This window comes from Bactrocera neohumeralis, chromosome 4 (assembly GCF_024586455.1).
Source record: "Bactrocera neohumeralis isolate Rockhampton chromosome 4, APGP_CSIRO_Bneo_wtdbg2-racon-allhic-juicebox.fasta_v2, whole genome shotgun sequence".
Lineage (NCBI taxonomy): Eukaryota > Metazoa > Arthropoda > Insecta > Diptera > Tephritidae > Bactrocera > Bactrocera neohumeralis.
The window spans coordinates 50,257,141-50,281,967 of NC_065921.1; the positions used below are offsets into that span (position 1 = coordinate 50,257,141).

At 32.3% G+C, this 24,827-nt stretch overlaps 1 protein-coding gene and 1 pseudogene across 6 annotated transcripts in view; both read right to left on the reverse strand.

Annotated features, from left to right (window-relative positions):
• Nucleotides 1-1,383: 1,383 nt before the first annotated feature.
• Nucleotides 1,384-8,206, reverse strand: LOC126755743 (jerky protein homolog-like; annotated as a pseudogene).
• Nucleotides 8,207-12,774: 4,568 nt separating this feature from the next.
• The window catches only part of LOC126754515 (sodium-dependent neutral amino acid transporter B(0)AT3), a 66,369-nt gene continuing 54,316 nt past the window's right edge, over nucleotides 12,775-24,827 (reverse strand). For 5 of the 6 annotated variants that reach the window (XM_050466562.1, XM_050466560.1, XM_050466563.1 and 2 more), the window contains one exon: nucleotides 12,775-19,611. In XM_050466562.1, the coding sequence (XP_050322519.1) occupies nucleotides 19,414-19,611 (198 nt within the window). In that variant the 3' untranslated portion in view covers nucleotides 12,775-19,413. Of the gene's footprint in view, nucleotides 19,612-23,292; nucleotides 24,242-24,827 lie in introns of those variants that run through there. The other variant, XM_050466566.1, reaches the window with a different exon arrangement.

Here is a 24,827-nt window from a genome sequence, read left to right on the forward strand (position 1 = left end):
TTTGTACGGATCAGGCATAGCCGATTAGGAGTATGTCAATTTTTCAAAGTTTATGTCCAACTTTGTATGCTTTTTCAGTACCTCAAAACTTAAACGAGTTTTTCTCAAGACACACTTTTTTAAACTGCCGGACGTTAATTACTTTTTTATTTATCAACATTTTTTTATGATTCTAGTAGGGACGATAACTATTCACGTACTTTTTAAGAATAAATTGAGTTTTTGTATTTCAGATGATTCCAACATGAGAAATCGTGTCCGCCAGTGAAAAAACGCATCTCTTTCACCCTGCTATTTCTCCGACAGATGTCATCAAAAAACTTGTTTATACACTCCACGATATACCTCATGATATGTGAAAAAAGTTCTATTGTAGAATTAAAATTTCTATGAAAAAAATCTCAAATAAACACGCTAGATTACCTTACTGACCCTTTAATAAAATATCACAAAGTTAGTATATACTTAAATAAACGGAATATTGTACAACTCCAATGTAATAACAAAAGATATCTCAAATTAGAAAACACATTGTTATTTCAATCTATAAAGATATTAAAAAACAAGTAAGGAAGGGCTAAGTTCGGGTGTCACCGAACATTTTATACTCTCGCATGACAAAGTGATAATCGAGATTTCATTATACGTCATTTACATATTTTTCAAATACCGTATTTTTGTAAAGTTTTATTCCGCTATTATCATTGGTTCCTAATGTACATACTCGTATTATACAGAAAAGGCATCAGATGGAATTCAAAATAGCGTTATATTGGAAGAAGGCGTGGTTGGGAACCGATTTCACCCATATTTCGTACATGTCATCAGGATGTTAAGAAAATATTATATACCGAATTTCATTGAAATCGGTCTAGTAGATCCTGTTATAGTAGACGCTCGGCAATTAGCACCACTTTGTTTTTGGGGTAGTTCTAATTTCCGAAATGTTCTAATTTCTGGACGGTTTTCTTTAACGTGAATAATAAAACTAAGAGTTAAGCCACTTCCAAAAACTATATAAAAACATTTTTTTTTATTTCTTTTCTTATTTTTTTTTTAAACATAACAATTCAGTTCATTACATAACAATTATTAAAAAAAAAAACAACTAAAAATTTCAGAAATTAATTAAAAACTATATAGTGATTTTAATTTTTGTTTGACATATAATCAGTAATATTTGTTAGTTTTTTGGTTTCTTTAAATCCGATATGACAATATCGTTACGGAGGGCCAATAGATTGGTCATGTGCTTACTGGAAGACAATTCACTCTTGTTGCACAATTTATTAAATTGTTAAGCAATAGCTATAACATTTGAGATAACTGATGTGTCATCAACAACATCGTCTTCACTGCTATCAGAAAACTCATCATCGCTACTTAGGTCATCACCAGTTTCTTCAAACTCATCTTCATTCCATTTCTCGATGTCAAATACACATGAAACTGTTTTGGATCAATTTCTGCTAAAAGAGTTTGATTTACTTGGAGAGATTCATTGCAGTCCTCATTTTTGTTAAGCAACTCTGCTAGTGGCACATCATCATCGCTGTCGTATTGGTCAGAGTCCCAATTTAGCAACTTTGACCAAGAATTCCTCATCACTTTTGGAGTTATCTCATCCCAAGCTTGTTTCAGACATATTATTGCCTTTCGGATGGAATGGGATTTCAACAGACTATTCAGTGCACCACCTTTAGCTATTATTTCAGCAAGTAACTTACTTCTGTAAACAAGTTTTGTTAACTTTAGTGGATTTTGATCCATTGGTTGCACAGCTGCTGTCACATTTGGCGGCAAGAAATATGCAACTATGTTGCCATCTTTGCTTTGAAGATGCTCAATCGGTGCATGCGCGGAGCAGTTATCTATAAGCAAAAGAGCCTTCGGAGGCAAGTTATTTTTTTGAGAAAACTGGATGACCTGTAAACAAAAAAATATTTTAAAATTAATGAAATTAAAAGCAAAATTATTTCCTCTTACTTCATTAATAAATATCTTGTGAAACCAATCGTGAAAGATCCGAGACGTCATCCAAGCATTTTTGGAAAAGTTGTAATGAAGTGGATTTTTAAAACCTTTGAAGCTCCTGGGATTTTTAGCTTTTCCAATAACTAAGGGCACTAATTTGTGAGACCCATCAGCATTTGAACCAAGTAAAATTGAAATTCGTTCTTTTTGAATTTTGTATCCAGGCGCACTTTTTTCAAGAGACATATGTTTTATCTGGTAGGCAACGATAAAATAATCCGGTTCCGTCCACATTATATAATTGCGACTCTATTAACCCCATCTCAGTGACTTTTGCACGGAATCTGTGAATAAATGGAGTGATGGAGGCAATATCACTAGAAAGAATCTCGCCACCAATTTTTAAAAAACGAATGCCGTGTCGTTTTTTAAATTTAGTAAAACATCCTTCGCTTGCTCGGAATGCATTTTTATTTTTATCGGGACATTCTTCACCAAAAATTTGTTTAGCTTTTTCCTTTAATATTGTTGCTGTCAATGTACACTTCCTTTCGCGTTGTTTTAAAAACCAACGCCAAAAATATGGCAAAACAAAAACTAAAATATAACTTGGGGATTCCCCTTTCTATTTTACATTTGTTCAGTAATATAAAAAGCAAGAATGGGAATTCCCCTGTGTTAAAAATGAAAAAAAAATTCTCAGAAATTAGGAAAATAAGGCAAAACAAAAACTAAAATATAACTTGGGGATTCCCCTTTCTATTTTACATTTGTTCAGTAAAATAAAAATCAAGAATGGGAATTCCCTTGTGTTAAAAATGAAAAAAAAGCTCTCAGAAATCTCGGTCAATGCAAACAAAAAATGGTTGTGTTTAAAATAAAAAAAAAATGCTCAGAAATTAGAACTTCAAGTTCTAATTTCAGAGCGTCCAATGCATTAAAAACTCTGGTTCTAATTTCTGGATGTTCTAATTTCTGAGAGTTCTAATTTCTGAGCGTCTACTGTATATAGTTTTGGGTCCATAAGTGGGCGAGGCCACGCCCATTTTCAATTTTTAAAAAAAAGCCTGGGTGCAGCTTCCTTCTGCCATTTCTTCCGTAAAATTTAGTGTTTCTGACGTTTTTTGTTAGTCGGTTAACGCACTTTTAGTGATTTTCAACATAACCTTTGTATGGGAGGTGGGCGTGGTTATTATCCGATTTCTTCCATTTTTGAACTGTATATGGAAATGCCTGAAGGAAACGACTCTACAGAGTTTGGTTGACATAGCTATAGTAGTTTCCGAGATATGTACAAAAAACTTAGTAGGGGGCGGGGCCAATCCCACTTTTCCAAAAAAATACGTCCAAATATGCCCCTCCCTAATGCGATCCTTTGTGCCAAATTTCACTTTAATATCTTTATTTATGGCTTAGTTATGACACTTTATAGCTTTTCGGTTTCCGCCATTTTGTGGGCGTGGCAGAGGGCCGATTTTGCCCATCATCAAACTTAACCTTCTTATGGAGCCAAGGAATACGTTTACCAAGTTTCATCATGATATCTCAATTTTTACTCAAGTTACAGCTTGCACGGACGGACGGACAGACAGACATCCGGATTTCGACTCTACTCGTCACCCTGATCACTTTGGTATATATAACCCTATATCTGACTCTTTTAGTTTTAGGACTTACAAACAACCGTTATGTGAACAAAACTATAATACTCTCCTTAGCAACATTGTTGCGAGAGTATAAAAATAAACTATACGTTTGAATCAAAACAAAAAAACTATGTATTTTTTTAGATATGTAAATATATTGTCAATTTTTATACTCTTGCAACCAGTTGTTACAGAGTCTTAAAGTTTTCTTCACCTAACAGATCTACGTATCACCTAAGATAAGCAAAATAGATAAAGGTTTATCCGTATATATATAAATAATCATGATGACGGGAAAAGTTGGAATCCTGTTGATTGTCTGTCTGTTCGTCGGTCCGTCCGTGCAAGCTGTAACTGGAGTACAAATTGAGATATCTCGATGAAACTTGGGATTTAGGTTTCTTAGCAAACGTGTATGCCATGTTATGACGAAAAATTGTATAAATCCAATAAAAACTGTTCAAGCCCCTAGGTACCGTATTTAAGCCACGGTGTCTATAGTTGACTTTTGATCGCAAATGTCGGTCAATGTGTGATATATATAACTGAAATTAAGGGATAATTCTTATTTTATAATGGTCTCTGTATGTCAAAATTGGGTTGAATCGGACCAATACTTCAAGTTGCAAGTGTATAAAATGTTCGGTTGCATCCGAACTTAGCACTTTCTTACTTGTTCAAATTATTATTGGAATAATATTAATGGTTAAGAAAGTGAAATTATTGCTAATGTAAACGAAACCAAATCAAATGAAATTGGTATTCAAAGGTTTTTAAGATTTTTTGTAAGAGCGTCGAACGAGGAGCTTCGAATTTAAGGGTGGAGAAGTCAGCAACACACTAAACTTAATATTTTCTCGAATTTAATGTAAATGGCAATATGACTTTTCACATGTTGGTAAAAGTGTTGACCAAATTTTTGTATTCCTGTGGAACGAAATGTTTACCGATTTCTATAAAAATACTGGCAGCGCTACTTTTAGAAACTAAGCGTATGATTATTAAGATTATTAAGAAAATTAGATTTAATAGTTAGTAAAAAAATATTTTTTTCATAATATTAAAAAGACTACTTATATAAAGTAGCTAAATCGAAAAACTATGAAAAAATGATAATAAGCTAACATAACATAAAAAGCACTATATGAAGTGTGTTTCGAACATACAAGTATACATATGTAGAAGTAATAAAGGAGCGCATATAAACGTCACCTTTATAAAAAAAATATAATTTCATGGCATATATAACATAATATACGAAAAATAAAACTAAAAATATTGTGATTCACCATGGTCAACGCTGCCACTTTTCATTTCTGAAATTTTCAGAAAACTTTTAAATTTCTGATTTTAAGCATCGGCGAGAGGGAGCAGCTTCTTGAAACCTCCAAATGCGGGGGATGGTGGGATTTCCAGTGGCAAATTGTAAAACTGAATGAATTTGCGGGTTGTTACGTTTTATTTAAATTTCGTTCTTTTATTTTCATCTTTGCGAATTGGAGATGAGGAATTTCGTATGGAGTTTTTTTCCATTTTTTTCTATTTTTTGTTAACAAATTAACCGCGGTTTTTTGAGCTAAAATCGCGCTTTTTACTTTCAAGTGCTGCAAAAAATATAAAAGAATCTTTCTGATTACCTCGAGAAATACATGATCTTTAAAACGCACATCAATTTGTTTGTTTCAGATGATCCGGTAATGAGTTATAATATTCCACTTTTTATCAAGGCGCGTCTGGAGATTCACCGTCACAGGCTTATTTATTAATATTTTTCATTGAAAATTTTTTGTAATATACTACTTTAGAAGTTGTACAATAATATGTCGTTAAATTTAATAAAATTATATTACTCATGTTGCCGCAAAAAAAAAAACATAAATATATCCTTTTTTTTGCCTTTAAAACCTTAACCTTATGTTTGTCACAATATAAATTTTCGTCTCTTTGATGCATTTTATATCACATATAAATATCTCAATAGAAGATGCCGTAATAAAATTAATTGAGAATATTTTGAATAACTTCATTTCATCAGTAGGCTAAGTATGGTATGTATTAAAAAATCTATGAAAATTGCATACAGCCTTACTTAAAAAGCTGAATATCTCGAGAAGTATTAATGATAGCGATTTTGAGCATTTTTTATAGCAAATAAAATTTCCAACAAATTCGTCATGTCCATTTTTTCTATAGCTCTTGTCATTTACGAGATATATACAAAAAAATGCGAAATTCTTGGAAAAATCGGGTTTAGAGCCTCGTACTACCTCGCCGGTGTGAGTTACGACTTTGTTTCACTGGGCACTTTTGTAGAGTGCACAATTGTGAGAGATATGCGTCTAAAGTCAAAGCGATGCCATAAAATACCTCTGATCTGTAGGAATTTAAAGATAAAAACTCACGATTGTAGTGTATTTTCAATCGAAAATTTTTCTAGGCCTTGGTCCAGTTCTTGATGTTAATATTAAGGGCTAAAATTGTCAGGGAACTTTTTTTAGGGTATTTCCAAGGAAATTTCGTGACGGGACTGAAAAAAGTTAATAGTTAAAAAAAAACACCCTAATATACATATAAAGTAGATAATTCATTAGCAAAAATTTTCAATGATAAATTTTATCAACACCTGAAAAGATTTCTCCTCTTTGCATAAAATTTTCGGTTACACCCGAACTTAGCCCCCCTTTACTTGTTGCCTCCTAAATATTAGATTCAAGTTAAATACAGCCATTGGCAGTTTTATTTCATTCGTTTTATGCAGATTTTTCATCAAGGCGAGTCAAAAGAGGGAAATTCTTTAATCATCTGCATATGCGTGAACTTTTTTCAATAATCTCTTTCCAATAATCTCTCACTATTTTTCAATAATTTACATTGCCTATCACCAATATGGTTGAACTAATGTTTGCTATTGTAATAATTGTGTCTAAATAATTATTCATATACTTTAAAACGTACGTAAAATTAATTAATTGAAATTATTCCCTTTCCATTTATTTTTTTCTAACTGTGTGTTACATTAGTTTCATGTCATACATTTGCATTTTATTTTAGGATTTCTGTCAAAGTTCGCTAGAAAATTTACCATCGAACGCAGTAATATTTAGATATTATTTAGAGATATAAGATTTTCATGTTTGAAATCAATATTTGTCCGATAACTTACATACAAAAAGAGCTAAATTTAATCCTTCAATCAATTAGGGTTAACAAATTTAAATTTTGCTAAAACATAATAATAATGCATTATAAGGACGTATTTAGTGCATATAAAAAATTGCAAAGCTAAAATGAAGTTAAAAAACACAACTGAGATAGCTAGGCTTAGGAAACTACTATCCAAGCACCCGACTAGAAAAAAAATTTGGGGAGAGTGGACTATGTGCACTGAGGAATCAACAGAAGACTTAGTCAACTCGCATTTTTCAGGGTGTAAGGACGTTACTAACTTCTAATCTGTAAGAAAGGGAGTAGTGTACGTCCTCTCCGATGCCATAAGAAAGGATCAAATACAGTGAACTTCGAACCTTTTAAGTCTCCTGTAATGGATGGTATTATCCCAGCCATGAATCCAAACGTATCAACGGTGCTGGTATTATACTTGATGATAATATGTGAAGTATGATTAAGGCTTCCGTGATGCATACCAAAAGCGGGTAACGGAGTCACTCTACATTCGAAAGTTTATATACAAATAAGTCTCACCTCATTCCTCACTCGAAAAAATTCTAAATGCCTGGTTTAGGGACAAGATTCATTTTCCCTTCACTGGTTAACCTTAAATATAGAGAGAGGCACACAGCAATAAAGAATATGCACTGCGTAGCTTTCTTGACATTAGTGAAGCATTTAATAATGCCCCATTGCCGCAACGATTAATAGTCTGGAAGCAGCCGGTATAGAACCAGCCATCATAGAATGAATAAAAGCTATACTAAGCTGCAGGAGGATTAATGCAGAATGGAATGAAGCCAGATTTCTCAGGTTAGCGGGCACGAACGGGAACTCCTCATGGGGTGTACTGTTACTTGTAACAAATAAGTTTCTGGAAAAATTTGAAGGAAGAACACCCAAACTGATAGCTTATGCCGACGCCATCGCTACACTAACGACGGGCAAGTTCCTTGACACTGTTAATATCTTAAATTTACCTTACGACGAAATCAGTGGCGGCAGGTGAATTTTCCATAAGAACCTTCGGACATAGCCCGATAGGCAGGGAATCGGTGAAACAAAATAGACCGCAAACCTTCCCGCTAAAATAGGGGGATAAAGCTTTATCAAGTCACTTTAAAAGAAGGTGGATGTCGCAGGCGTACGTGGAATTTCCATGTTTCGGGAATCAAAATCGCTGATGAGATTACGCAAGTCGTTAAAAACTATACAATATGAAATTTCCGAAAGGGCTAAGCTAACAGGCGGATCGAGGTAAGGTGGAATAGTACCTTACAATTGCCAAGATCACGTGCAAATGAGCGGAAGGAAAACACGAAGACTCTATTCACATGGTCTCGAAAAGACAGCAGGACAGTTTTTGACATGGTCACAGGTCACAACTTACTTGCTTCAGATGCGAGCCATATAAACATTCTTAACGATAGAAATATACAAATTGCGGGGAGGTAGGCATGAGAGAGACGCTGCAACCCCTACTCCGCTTATGTCCGACCTTATCTAGAACTCGTCTTAGATATCTAGGAACTTCATCTTTTTTATACATAAAAGCAAATGCAGAACTTTTTTATCTTACTCTTATTTTTAGATATAAAAGCAACAAAAATAAAGTATGTGCAACCCGTGCGAAAAAAGCTGTTGACTGATGTAATCTAACGATATACATACATGCGTATGTATACCAGGTGCGTTGCAAAGTAAAAAGTAAACAGGACTTAAAAAAATAGGTGAATACGGGAGTGGTTAATGGTTAAAATGTGACTTTTGGTCAAATAGCCGGGCACAAGATGTCCTTCGAATGTAGGATCCTGAGCAATTTTTGGTCGTCAGTTAATTCGTGCGGAACAAACCGTGCACGCACCTTTCGTAATTTCAATTGTTCGGTCAAAATGCGATAAATCGATGCTTTGAAGATGTTCAATTCCATTTCCATGAATTTCAAAGATGATTTCGGCTGATTTTTGATGAATTCACGCACAGTTTCGATGGAATTTCCGGTGATCACGGATTTTGATTGGCCCACATGTCGATCGTCATTTATGTCCTCACGACCACTTTGAAAACGTTGAAACCACTCGTGCACTCTGCTACGGGATAGGCAATCATCGCCATAAACTTGTTTCATCAATTGAAACGTTTCGGTAAAAGTTTTACCAATTTTAAAACAAAATTGAATGTTGGCTCTTTTTCGAAGCTCATTTTCGCACCGATAACACAAACATACTGACACTTAAAACGCAATAACTTAACTTCAAGCACTTAAATGTCATGAAATTTTTACTGGATAATCGATAAAGATAGCAGGTTTTAACGCACCAGTCGATATATAGATGGCGCCACCAGGAGGCGCTAGATTCAAAAAGTCCTGTTTATTTTGGACCGCACCTAGTGTATTCGACTACTCACTAAAGTTTATTTTATGTGACCAATTTTTCTTTGTTTAAAAATATACATCAGGATTTAATATTACTTGTACACACTATGTGCCTTTGGTTATAACTATGAAACCCATAACTTTGTTTTAAATAAGTCTTTGATATTAAAAAGGAAATATCATTATTTGTAGAAAAACTTGAACATTTTAAATATACATAAATGTGCATACTTACTTATAATAATACGTATAAGTGAAAATTGTTCTATAATTTCGAATCGTTGAACAAAGACATATATTCGCTAAAACTTGTCTTATTGATTTAAAATAGAAACTCGTTTGTTTTTACTTATATCTGCTGTCTCAAATAACTATTTTTATTCAATAATAGTATTCTTAAAACATATATTTAACTTTTAATTATAGTATTATGATATAACTAATAAAAAGCTTTTTTAAAATAGAACTATCCCAACAAAATCTTTTTTGTTATCTATAAAGTTAACAATACATAAATTCCTCATACAGCACAGTGTTTTTGTCATAATGTAACTGTTTTTCGAGAACGTTTATTGAAAAATTAATTGACAACTTCTGCCGCAGTTTTGAAAAATATCTCGCATTTTGGATAATTTTACGAGAGAGCAAGTCATATTAAAACTAAAATTAAACTTTTATTTATATTTGAATAGCAATCCTTTGATAAAAGTAATTTTATACATCTCATAGGAGTAGGTTAAAGACTGATTTTTTTAAAAACACTTGTGAAATAAACTTTACTAGTTTGAATCATATTTAAATAAATAAATTTAAACTACCGCCATAAATGCGAAATCCAATTTAAAATGAATAAAATGTTTGTCGTGACTTCATTCGTCATTGATTTACAAAATCAAACCTTTATGATATAATTTCTATGAACTATGAACTGAAAAGGAAACGAAATTATCATAGTCTCTATTTCAATGATTCTTGACTGCTGTTAAATATCTCTGAACATATCATGTCATAGAATATGCTGAGATAATACAAAACATTCATACATAAACAAATATATAAAAATATATACATTTACATTGCATTTTACGCATACATATATAAATAAATGTATGCATTCATATGACACAATATACATACGAACAGACACACGCACATGCATTGAGTTCCACAATTAAAATCAGGCCATGTTCCATGTTTGACAACATACATAGTAAAACATACATATACAACGAATCAATAATAAAGACGTTATGAGCTAGTAAGGAAGGGCTAAGTTCGGGTACAACCGAACATTTTATACTCTTTCAACTTACAGGAATCAAAGCCAGGGAAATACGTTAAGGTGTATAATCAATCATATAGAGTAAAGTCAGCTGGATGTTCGAAAATCCTGATACTAGTTATATGGGGGATGGGTCAAGCTTTCGCTCAAATTTATCTATTTTATATACAAAGATACACTGCTATAATATGCTGTACAGAGTCACTCGGAAGTTCGAAAGTCTTTATATCAGGTGTATGGGGGTTAAGGAAAGTATTCGCCCGATTCAACCCATTTTGATCATAAGATGGCATACACTAACGGCATTATTCTTGCAAAGTTTCACCGCGTTATATTAATTTCTTCTTGATTTGTGGAATTTGAAATTTTGCTATATGAAGCGAGGTTCTACTATGATTTCGCCCTGTGACATAGTAATATGAAAAGAATATCACGTACAAAATTTTGTCAAAATCGAACGAGATTTCACCAAAATGTGGACGGTGCCACGCCCACTGTTCCATTTTTACCCCGGCTGTCTCATAACAACTCGGTGTTAATATTTAATGTTTCTGGCTTATTCAGTTATTGATTTATCGCGCTTTTAGTAGTTTTTAACAGGACCGTTATATGGGGAGTGTGAGCGGGGTTATCTTCCGATTTCATCCATTTTCACACTGTCGGTAGGAGTTCTTATAATATTTGAGCCGGGTGAGTGTGGTTATTGTAGATTTCTTGGTTTAGGAGAGTTTAATGTACAAACTTATTATAGGGCGGGGCCACGCCCACTTTTTCAAAAATATTTGCCTACATGTGCCCCTGACTATTGCGATGCCTTGTGCCAAATTAGAGCTTCATAGCTTAATTTAGTCCTTAGTTATGGCACTTTATATGTTTTCGGTTAAGAACGATTTGTGGGCGTGGCAGTTGTCCGATTATGCCCATCTACGAACTCGAATTTTTTTATACTAAGAAACCCACCTACCAAGTTTCATCAAGATATCTCAATTTTTACTCAAGTTGCAGCTTGACGGACGGACGGACAGACAGACAGACAATTAACCGGATTTCAACTCTTCGTCACCCTAATCATTTATATATATATACATAACCCGATATCTATCTCGCTTAGTTCTAAGTGACATGTACAACAGTTAGGTGAACAAAGCTAAAGTACTCTGTAGCAACTGTTTGCAAGAGCATAAAAATTTCTCACTCAATGAAAGGTCTTTAATTTCCCGCACCTTCGGTAAGGCATTAAAGAAACCTCATTGAGTTATTAGCAAGTGTATAGCATTTTATTTCGAAGGCTAAGTGTAAGAAAATAACATAACTCAAAATGAAAACCTAATTTTCGTGGCACAGCTTTTATACTCATATAACGTCCTTTAGAAAGAACCATGACTCAATTATATAAGGTTGTATTACTAGAGAGTGTGCTTCTAGTTTTAATCCTCAATGACAAATAAACTTTTATGTGTTTTGATCTCTCAAAAATCACAATTGCGGGAAAGTTTTATACTACTGTGATCTAATTGAAAGGTGAATTTTGTCCATTTCATCTCCTTCAGAGTAATCTCCTCCCGCTGCAATACACTTATGTCAACGAATTTTCCAGTCATCATAGCATAAAAATCCTCCGTCTTGATGACCATCAGTGGCTTCTTCGATTCAGCTTTTATATCCTCAATTCGGTTAAAACAATGTCCTTGGAGTGGTCATGTGAATTTGCTGAATAGCCAGAAGTCAAATGCGGTGGTTGCGGCACGATATCAGTTGAAATTGTGGCGAAATGATCACGAATAACCAATGCAGTCTGAGATGATGCATTATCGCACTTCTTTGTTCAATAAATTCAGACATAGTAAAATCGAAGAATTCACTTTTAGAGCCTCACAAAACGATGCGTATGTCAAATACTAATGAATAATTTTACGTGAAATTTAGAATAGATGCCCCTACAGTACTACCAACTTACAGAAAAAAAAATTTACCGATTCGAAAAACATGCGAAATATAAATTAAAAATTCACATTTCAATTTGATCACCAGTAGTGTTGTTGAATCATTAAAAGAAAGCAAACACATGATTTTGACATTACGAGTGAAAACAATTATGACAAATTTTTGCTTATCTTCTCACGACACAATCTCATAAAGTTTAATTATAATAAAAATTCCAAGAGAAAAAAAATTAAAAACCTTATTTCAATGCTCCTCCAACTTACATTTCTATCTAAATGATCCTCAATCTTACTTAAAAAAACTTAAACTATAGGCCATTGCTTCATAGCTCTGCATAACTCATGATAGTGCAATTGTATGTAATAAAATAAATACTATGCATATGTATTAATTCTCAGTGTTTTATATAAGTGTGTATTGTTTCTACTGAATGCAAAAATAAAAACAGCATAGTTGACAATATTTAACAATACCATTCATGAAGCTTTGTTGATTGTTGACATTTTATAACTTAGTGGGTTAGTATTGGCTAAACAAAAGTTAAACCAAAACGTTTGTATTGCCACATAAAAATATTTACAGCAAATATATGTAAATAGGAGATTAACATTCTTCAATAGGCTTAACACAAGCATTTTATGTTAGCTAATTCTAGTTTTGTATTTGTATCGCTTAAGCGTTGCGTTAATTACTGTATTCGTTTGAAATATTTACATCCTATTTTTTAGCGAATATAATTTAATATATCACACATTTATGTCGTAATTAACTGACATCCTAATAAACTAAGCTTTTATTTCTAATTTTAATGTGGTGATGTGTGCTGAAAAAATTCAATGTTCGTATTTTTTGCTTCATTAACAATGTTATACAAGTAATAATTTTGTATCATTACAGAACATTTCCTTAACTTTACGGTACCTTCCATGGTACCAGTACAATTTCAAGGTACGAGGACCTATTTAAGATGATCAAAAAGTCTATAATAAGTTTTTTGTGAACTCGCTAGTGAGTGCCATTAATAACCCGTACACTCCTAACACACTTTCTCAACTGTGCTCATCCTTTCGAGCAAATCTGACTGAAACAAACTAAAATTCGTAAAACCATCATACACACTCGTATAGCCAGTTTAAAGCCAGGTTTTTCAACAATCCTCGAACATCTCTACAAACCTACACATTTTATTTACTTTCGCATATGTATACACCATATATAGTATATATAATAACACAGTGCGCATTTGTAACACTAAAAATAATAAATTCAATTACTTTAAGACTGGCTTTCGAAATCTAACGCTTTCATGTATTTATTGAGTCCTTGTGTTATGTATCTTGTGTAAATATCTAGCAAATATCTGTTAAAGGTGTTGTCTATGGTTGGAAATGTTTATATCTCTTTTGTCGCGTTCGCATAATAGGGTATTACTTCTTTTTTGTTTTCACAGCAGCGTTTTATGACAATCAGAAACCCGAACCTTCAGCACTTATTCTCTAACCTAGCATAAAACTAATACTAGTTATAAAGTTTCTTCGGGTTGTTAAATACTCTTTTTGCAATATCTTTATGGTGTATAAAATGTGAAATTTTGAAATTGATAAAATAAGTTCTTTAAGTAGGCTTTTTTGAATATTAAAAAACACCAGAGAGCAAAGTAATTATTATTATTATTATGAATTACACTGGTTTACAGTGGTTGTTGCCAGAGATATATGAAAGATCGATTTAGAATATATTTGTGCTCTCAATAACTTCCTAAATTATTCAAAAAATGTATCCAAAACAAAATATAAGAAATGAAAATATCATAAAAACCCAATAACAATAAATATATATATAAATAAGTTCGTAATCTGGGTAATTGAAGCCATCAAAAATTGCTAAGATATCCAGGGCTACAAAAGAAATATATATGTATTTAATGTCATATTCTCATGTAGAAAGACGTAGCACGTACTAATTAAAATCTAATAAAATAATAGTTAATCTTAAGAGGTATACGGTACGGTAGAGGTATCGGAATATAAATTGTTCTTTTTTAAATTTGAAAATTATCTGTATATGTATTATGTATATGTAGTAAAAATTAGTTAATAATAATAGCTGTAAATTAGTTTACAAGATTTGATATTTTAGATACACCACTATTCTGCGACCCCCGAATATTTTCGAAGAATCTCAAAGTTTTTAACAGCCACGAGAATAGCTTCTCATAAATTCCGACAGACGTTCATAAAACGTTAGGAAAATAGACTTTTAGTAAACTTGTAACCATGAATAATAGTATGCAAATATTTGTTAGCCGCATTTTATTTCTTTTCGTATATATAACATATATAATGCTAAGTATGTATATGAATGTGTAATATTTTCTCATTTAGAATTTAAATTCAATGAGAATATCATTAACCATATCTAAAATAGTTCGAGTACTTCTTTGGGTTCTCGGATTAGACAAGGCCTTGGCAGTAGTCTAAAGGTCGTCAAGTTATGCTATTTACCAGACCACCACTAGCAACGTGGCCATAATTCTATTCGGGTGATATCCAGGATGATGTACGTATATATTAAATATTTTGGGCTTGATATCATCGCCTGACCGGACAGCTATACCCTGACATTCAAGGGTAGTATCCCTGAGGTTAATGTCGCCATAGATGCTACGATGTTGTGCATTATGATGGCTAGGCGTACACCATTATCTCGCTCGCAAACCTTACATATAACGTTGAAACCTGAAAAACTCAGAAGATCTGAGCGGCTATTTCATTTGGCTATTTAGAACGCAGCTATCACTCGTTCCTAGCTCATGAATGCAACTATCTCCTCGATCTTACTCTGGAGTCTGTCACAGTTGATTTGTCGTGAATGCCTGTGGATGATCCTGGGAGTGAGAAAGTTGACAGCAAGGGGTCATGTAACTTGTGGTCCACTCTCTGAGTTTCTTAAGGGCTGAGCAGGTTTTAAAATAGTTCCATCCATTGCATATATTACACCTAACCGAGGTATAGTTTTAAGCCTTCTAGCGCAAACACAGCTGCAAAATTCTTCCGGGCTTTGATTAGACTCAATGCCAGTACGGATCAGAAGGATGCGAAGCAACACTGCTGCTAGGAATTACTTTATTGATGGCAATCATAACCAAAAACACGCCGATCGAAACAGGGTTAGTTCCCCGAAATAACAGTGAAATAACATAGAACCGGTTGTCTTGAGAATTTTCCCCTGCCTTTCGTTCGGCTACTAACTACTTTAGTGAATTAAAATTTCTCGTTATTACAATTTAAAGTTTTGTGAATTTAATATAATGGTTACTATATAATATATGGAAAAATTTAGAGAAAATGCCACAAAAACGATTTAATTAAGATTGCGTTGAATAAAATTCCACACCAGTTCGTATACATATTATACGTATTATACTGTTTTGTATGATTCTTGTTTTTTGGGTACTCAAATTATAGTACCTAACAACTATTCATTACGAAAACCAAAAAGTTAAAACTCACTACAATTTTCGGATTAAAATTGGCCCTGCTCCCGTTGTCGTTGTGGCTTCAAAACAAAATAAGAATGCTTTTTGGCATTCCTATCGGCGTTATCGAAAATAAATTCATATTGAAGCGAACATTGTAACGACATGAAATCATTCTATTTCGATATTGTTTAAAGGGATATTTCGAAAAAATTTAATACATTTGCACCTCTATGTCTCGACGTAGATGATTGATATAAAGTAAATAAAATGTGCTAAAATACATTTTTATGTCTCTGAAGGTGTTCAACATTTATGAATGTATGTATGTATATACTTAAGGCAGAAGGGCACTTAAAATTCAAAATAAAAATGAAAATAAATCTGAAACTAAAGCAACAGAAGCCTTATTATACTTATGCCCGGTTTCACAGTCCATACTTAAGTTGTGCCCAAATAAAATCCTAGCTAAGCATTGTTGCAGACTGAGTAGTCGTTTGCGTGTCACAGACAATGCTTAATGTTTATAAAATTTTATTATGATATATGGCAACGTTATGGGCCACATATGTTTTACAAATCTCATCCATAAAAATACGTTTGAAATATTTAAATTATAAGAGACAATACATAAATTTGAGAGGAAAGTTATATCGAAAATGGATGAAAACAACGAAAGAACCCCGAATTTCAACGCTAGCGAATCGGAGCACCTATTGGAACTAGTGGTAAAGTATAAAGCTGTCATCGAATGCAAGCGGACGGACACTTGCTCGAAGGCTAAGAAAGAAGACAAACATCAGCTGGTACTTAACTCCCATTTTCAGTACTTAAGTACTTACTGTAAGTATGAACTGTAAAACACTATTTTCCTGTTTTATCTTAAGCACAACTTAAGTATGGACTGTGAAACCGGGTATTAAATTCACAAAATAGTTGAAATATTTCCTGCAAAACAACAAACAACAACTTTAAATATAGCGTCGATGTTGGGCATTGTCATACTCTTAATTTCAATTTAAAATTTCTATAACTTTTCTTTGACGTTACGATTTACTTAAAAATTACGAAAATTAGGAATGAAACGACGATAACATCGACAATAACTAGGAAACGGGAATAGTGCTGAATATCTGTTTGCAATTCACAATTTCATTGGTCGCTATCTTTGCTCACTGCTTTCAGCCTTGTTATAAAATTCGTCTAACCAGAAATCGTACACTTGTACATATTTAACAATGCACAAGCTTGTATACATGGGTAAATAATTAGTAACATAAAGGTATTTACAAATAACAAATAATACTTTTTTAAAGCGGAATAAAGTTCTCCCCGCCAAAGGAGTAATTGCACATGCGTCAGAAGGCATGTTAGTGCAAGGTTGTACCGCAAGTTCAATCCTTGGCGCACCGAAATCCGCTATTATTTACTTTTTCTAGTAAATAAATCACTATGATATTTTGTATTTATGTACATACATTCCGATCCACTTGAATAATTGCATATTTTATTTTTAAAATACGAGCCTTTCTCTCTTGATTTAAACATCGCAGAAGCTCTGCCTTAACTTGGTTTTAAAGATGGATCTATTTTGAATAAATGTTGTGAAAATGAATAATATACCTCTCAAAATTTTGTTTATATGGGGTATTTTATTGAATAACTCAAAAAATATGCTTTTCAATTTCCATCATAAGCAAGGGTAAATGTTTTATAGGTTTTCAAATTAATAATTTTAGTATTTAGGATAATTAATAAAATTCTAGTCGGAAATCTATCTATCCTAAATCTTGTGGACCATTTACCCCCAAACGTTTTCTATTGTATTCAGGTTTGGAGAATAAGTTCGCCTCTTCAAAAAACTCACATTTTCAGATGTAATCCAAGATTTGACTACACTTGCGGTGTGGATCGAGCATTGTCCTGTTGATATCTCCAAGGTTTGGCTAAAACATTATGCAGTCATTTTCAATGTATGAATCTGTAGCTCAATTTTTCTATAACAACATACCGAACCACAAATCATCACACCCCTTTCGCGGCTAAAAAACGTTGTTCTTTTCTAAGGTCACGAAAATAAAAAATAAATCTGTCGGAACCGTTGATGACCGATTTCGATTCATTCCAACTCATGGAACTTGCTCCAAAACTGTAGCCTTGTATCCTTCCGTTAAGCATTTACATACATAGGTTTTGGTTTTTTGAGTACCAGTTGCTGAAAACTTTTTATTATTCTTCTCACAGTGGAAATACAGGCACTGGAACAACTTTTATTTTTGCTGCAAAGTCACTCGAATTGGAAACTATTTTCAAAATATACCGCCTTTTTATATTTTTCCTATATGTCATCGAACTAGCGACAATATTTGCACTTCTATTAATTTTGGAAGCAATCGTTAGCGCAGAAAGGCTTTGACCCGCAAAAGCTCCAAATTTGGCCTTTTCGACATCAGAAATGGCATCTTCTAGTCCTATATTCACTAAAAAGACCTGAATTTTATTAATTTTTCCTAAACGGACCAGCTTTCTAAATAGCGCATCACAGTGTGAACATATTCAACTAAGACATGTTTATTAAAACTCCAAGCTAAAACGGAGCCGTTTGCCATGTCTAAATGAAGAGACATAGTATGCTGGAATCTTCAAAATGAAATATGTACCTATTCAAGTGAATCAGGGTGTATATATTTAATTAAGTATTTTTTAACACAGACTTCGATAAATACATATAGACATACATATGTGCGCATGCATATTTTCATTGTCATTCTTTTACACGCGTGGCCACGTAAACCTTACTACTGTACTTTCTTAAATTTTTTTTGGACTTTTTCGTTCGTTCGGGATTTTCTTCAATTTTGTTTTTTTTATGTTTTTAGTAATCATAAGTATTATCTAACTATAATTATAGTTTTTAATTTATTACGTTTAATGTGAAAAACACAAAGAGCTTTTCTGTGCTTATACAAAGCGGCCGATTTTATTGTTTTTAAAGTGATACACCTACTAAACTTCGTGTTTCAATTAAAAAAAAATAAAATAAAATATTAATTTCAAATGTAGTGTAAAGGAAAATAAATTAAAATAATAAAAAATTTAATTCTTTCATCGCTGGACAGTCTCTTACATTACGAGCTCATTTTGTAAGGCTCACTATCTTTCAATTGATTTATCTATAGCTGAATGTGTTTTGTTTTTAATTTTTAATATTGTTTCTATATCGCAAAAAGTACCGCTATAAAATGTTAAATATGCACAATACTAGAAAATTTTGAGTGGTAAGTTATGCGTGGCCACGAGTGTAGGGGTATATACATACATATTCATTCATTTAAACATTGATTTTACTTTGAGCGTCAATAATGTATATATTTTTTAATTTTAAATGGTGTTAACTATGTATGTAATGAAAAAACTATCCTTATTTCAATTTAATAATTTAGATTCAGAGTTAATGACAAATTAAAATTATTATAGTTTAAAGTTCAAAGTAAACAATCAAGCATAACATCTTAATTACTAATTACTTCCAAACTTAAGTATATTACAGATCGAAAACTTCCATTTTAAATGAGCGTTTACTTGTTGGCACTTTTAGATGAATTGGTACAGCCAGTTTGGAACGAAGATTGGAGTTTCGCATCGTCACAGGCCGGTCGTCATCATCTTCATCATCCGAAGAGTCGCTTCGTGTTCTAACGGGCCCCCCCAAGGAGGGACCACTATAATCATCTTCGTCATCCTGAAATAAAAATTCATGAATATACCTATAGAAATTTCTGTCTGAGTACATATGTACGGATATACATATGTTTCTCATAATCATCATCTGAAATATTATCTTAAAAACCAGTAAAAATGTAAATATAAGTTACCATAAGTCTGACCCTTCGGTGAATGAATTTTATTGAAAGCGAACTCGATTAGAAGTGGTTGCGAACACACCATGTTGGTAATACATATCCATCAATACATACGTATTATAAAAGAAAGTCGATTTTTCTGTCCCTATTCCCCTTTGTATGCTTAAGTCTTTAAAACTACTAAATCTTTGACTAAATAATGTATTATGTATTGTACCCATTGAAAAGGTCTACAGAAAACTCCGCGATGGTATATGTCTATCTCTTATGGATATCCCATGATAACATTTTTTTGTCGTGCCTATAAATAGAGCGTCGGAGGCCGCGGTTCTACCTATAGCACTTTGAATTTAGCAGCGATCGGACGCGTTTATTATCGGACTCTAGCGAGGAATATTTAAACGGAAACGATTATTAAATGTTATGGGTAAAACACGTTCTGTAATTTTCATTGAGATAACTCAAATATATTCTGTCTATTTTATATTAGTCTATCTTTATATTAGGTATATGGGGGCTCAAGGAAGTATTGATTCAACCCATTTTTGTTGCACAGAAGTCAACTATATATACTGAGGTCCACATATTCGGTATCTAGGGGCTTATACAGTTTTGGTTGGATTTGGAAATTTTTTTGTCATATAGTGGCATACTTTAAAAAAATTATTAGTGCAAAATTTTATCCCGTAATATTAATTAATTCTTGATTTGTGTACTTTATGTGAAATTATCAAATGAAAATTAAAATAGTGTTATATGGGAAGTAGTGGGCGGTGCCACGCCCATCGTCCAATTTTCACACTGGCTTCTATAAAGCTCTCTCACCATCTCGGAGGTAAAATTTGACATTTTTAGTATTTTTAACAGTACGTTATATGGGGAGTGAGTGGGGTTTTCCTTCTATTCCATCCATTTTTACACTGTTGGCAGGAGTTCTTATGTTATTTGCGCTCAGCAAATTTGGTTGTTGTAGCTTTAGTTGCTTAGGAGATGTGTATATTAGACTTATTAGAGGCCACAGGTACCTCTTGTTACTGCGATCTTCTGTTCCAAGAAGATTCTGTCTGATTTTGTGTTTGGTTATGGCACTTTATAGGTTTTCGGTTAATGACGAACTCAAGTTACAGCTGGCACGGAATGACTTTTCTCGTCATCCAGATCATTTATATATGCATATATAGCCATATCTGGCTTAGTTTTCAGTGTACATACAATCGTTAGGTGAACAAAACTCGTGTACTCTGGATCATATAATAATGGTAATAGAATAGAAGGAAGTTAGCACACTGTACTACATTAAATATTTACTGAATTGAATTTAACAGGATAACTTTAATGTTGCCTTTCCCTTTTAATAAAAAATTCGTAGAAAGTAGGATTGAATGAAAATCGAAAACGGATATTCTGTGTGATTGTAAAAAGTGATTTCGGGAGAACAACTTTTTTGGTGTATTTGTAACTTCGTAATCTGTAGAAATGTGTTTGGGACGTAATCATTCAATGGCGTTGTCTTCCTCCACGCGAATCTAGATAAGATCGTGCTTATCTGGTAATAGTTACTTATAATTACCTTTTTACATTTATTTTGGTAATACTTACTAATTACAAATTAAATCAAAAGAAATGAAAAAGAAAGAACAATAATATGAAATTATTTTACCATAGCGCCTGTATTTTCATTCGCATTTGTGTTAAAAACAATCATGCATTAAGCATTTTACAACTGACCTAGTAGCCACTTAAAGTTTTATATAATTTTAATTCATTAAAATCAACTGATCTTTGAATCTACTCGTACCATGCAAAAATAAGTTATTTTTTTTACATAATAAGAAATTATATTTAGAGTATGTGAAAATGTTAAGGGGGTATTCTCATGTAATCACTTCGAAAAATCGTTTTTTTTATATTTTGACAGTAAAACCTATTGAAAACATGCTGTGAAAAATTCAGACCGAAATTCATAGTATTTAATAAGTTACAGCTCATAGTCGCCAACGTGTCGTAAGCGACTGTCTATCAGGCGCCATGACAAGTCTGCAGCTGCTACGTTTCTAAACGCATTTTTCTCGAATCATCATTTTCTGAAACTGTCATGGTCCTAAAAAAAAAGTATTCAACCCATTGCTTTAAAATTTACATATGTTCTTCTACTCATTTATAGTTATCGTCCCCACCAGAATTGTTTATTTTCGAAAATATTTTCATATTTTTTTTTTTAATTTACATATGTTCTTCTACTCATTTATAGTTATCGTCCCTACCAGAATTGTTTATTTTCGAGAATATTTTCATATTTTTTTTAAACGATTTTTAACGAAAAAAACAAGATTTTCGTGACTTTTTTTTTGAAGTTCTACCTTTTTTTGTTTTTAATAAAATTGATTATATTTGGTAGGGACGATAGCCGCAGAACTACTGAATAATAATCCATTCAATTTTTTTATTTCAGACAACATGAACAGCCGCTATCACCATGACCAGTGAACTACTTTTTTTGTTGGGGACTACTTTGATTTAAAAAAAAAAAATATATTAAAAATGTAAAAAACGAAAAAAAAATTTTTTTTGTACATTTCAAAATACAAATAAAAATATGTATATTGAAAAATTAAAATGATTGAATTTTGTTGTCGCATAAAAAATTTTCATAAAAATTGGTAAAATGTATACGTTCACATGAGAGTGCACCCTTAACACAATATGACACACATTTTTGTAAACATGTGGGTTATATACATACATATATACACTCGTGGCCACGCAAACCTTACCTCTATACCTTCTTAACATTTTTTTGGACTTTTTTGTTCATTCGGGATTTTCTCAATTTTGTTTTTTTATTTTATTTATTGTATTATCTAACTCTAATTATAGTTTTTTAATTTAATACGTTTAATGAGTAAAACACAAAATAGCTTTTCTGTGCTTATAGTACAAAAGCGGCCGATTTGATTGTTTTTAAAGTGATACATGTTTAGTAGGTAGTTCAATTAAAAAAATAAAATAAAATAAAAATTATTAGTTTCAAATATAGTGTAAATGAAAATAAATTAAAGAAATAAAAAATTTAATTTTTTCATCGCATGCCAGTCTCTTACAATTTGAACTCATTTTGCAAAGCTGACTATCTTTCAATGGATTTATCTATAGCTGAACGTGTTTTGCTTTAGTTTTTAATATTTTTGATTAATAATATGTCATTTACTTATTTCTAAATAAAAAATTTCTATACCGCAAAAAGTACCGTTATAAAATGTAGTCAAATATTTCACAATTTTGAGAGGTAAGGTTTGCGTGGCCACGAACGTAATTATTATATAGGATAATTTGTAATAACAAAGCATTCAGAACACCGATACAATGTAAAAATGAATATGCGAGTAAATAAATTGCAAATTTACCTTTAATACGCAGTGTCTTCTAATATTTTATTCACACAAAGGTGTTTAGTAACGAGAGTTTCTTCAACATTTTGTAAAGATGCAATCACCAGTGTTAGATTTAGAATATTCCAAGTTTCAGAGCAATTGACAAAATATTCGAAACGGTTATAGAAATTTTGATCCTGTTGTCCTTTCAGCAAAGGTATTTATTATTTTTTTAATATTAATTATAAGTTAAGCCGTAAATCGATTTCATAATAGTAAATATTTGAACTTTAAGCTTATCGTCTCTTCGTCGTTTATTTTACATGTAAGACTTGCTTTATGGTTAAAATACCATGTATTATATGTATTGGACATATACACTTGAACTAACAATGTCAATTAAAAGGCATATATCTACTTTTATTTTAACTAATGAGTGCAAGCATGGACACATACATACATTCCATTTCCGTTTCCACCGATCTTTTATCTAACTTGCTATTTACAGATCCATACATGAAGACCACACAAATTGTTTGTTATGATTAGTACACTAAAATAAACATGACAGTGCGGCTATAAAAGCATTTAAGTGTCGTCGTTTTGCTAGCTGCTGTTATTCGTGCCAATAGATATTTGTATTTTGAAGATTTACATTCAGTTTTTCGGTGCCTTAAAGTTGAGCGATTTTCGATTATGATAAAAGATTACGTTTCGTAGTTAAAAGGCCTCAACAGTGGTGACAGCATTTTTTATTTGTTTTTACGTTGATTGCTTTTTTTGTTTTTGCTTCTTCGATAACTTTAATGAACAATCGTTAGTGGTACGAGTATTAGTTTTGTGGAGGCGCGTTGCTGCACGATGAATTTTTTTATATATGCATTTTATATTAATCATTGCATTTATTATTTATAACTTGGGCGTCTTCCTTTTTCTAAGTTTATTTCATTTTTTCCTATTACAATATTTGATGAATAAACTTAGTTCAGTAAAACGCTCATTTAATACAAATTATTTGGAGGTAACAGTTGCCTTTTTATTTAAGTTAATTCCGTTTAATATTATTACTTTATATTTCAATTATCACTAAGGTAAGTTACTCTTAATGGATTTGCATTTGTTCATGTGCAGTTTAATTCTGTGGAAAATTTTTTAAGAAAGCTTCGTTATGAAAGTATTTGAAAAAGTTTTGTTGTCGTAGCCTGAAGACATAAATTAATAAAACAGCGTTTTTAAACTATTTCAACTGGTCAGAAAACTCAGTTTGACAATATCCTGCATTTATGTAAAAACAGCATAAATGCTATTATTTTCTTGTGATTTCAAAAGTTTCATTAAATATTTCATAATAGTCAAAGCGGAGATCGGATAAAATAAGAAAAAAATCTTTAGATTTGCTGCATTGGCTGAGCTTTCCTAACTTTCGATATATAACGTGTTTAAGACTGATTGGGTGGCTAACTTATAAAAAGAATAAAGAAAACTTCTTTCCTTGTCTTTGATATCCTTGTTTTTATTCAGATGCAGACCGTTCCGCAGTTTATATCAGCCTCCGAACAAATGATGGATTCTAGCGCCTAGATCATGGAAATGAGAACATTCAAAAATTTTCTTGAAATTAGGATGTTTATTCCGTCATTCTATTTTTTAAAACAAAAAGTTATAAAGCGCTTTCTGTTTAAAGAAGTCTCACACAGGTCAACAAAATTTTAAGGATTTTGGGA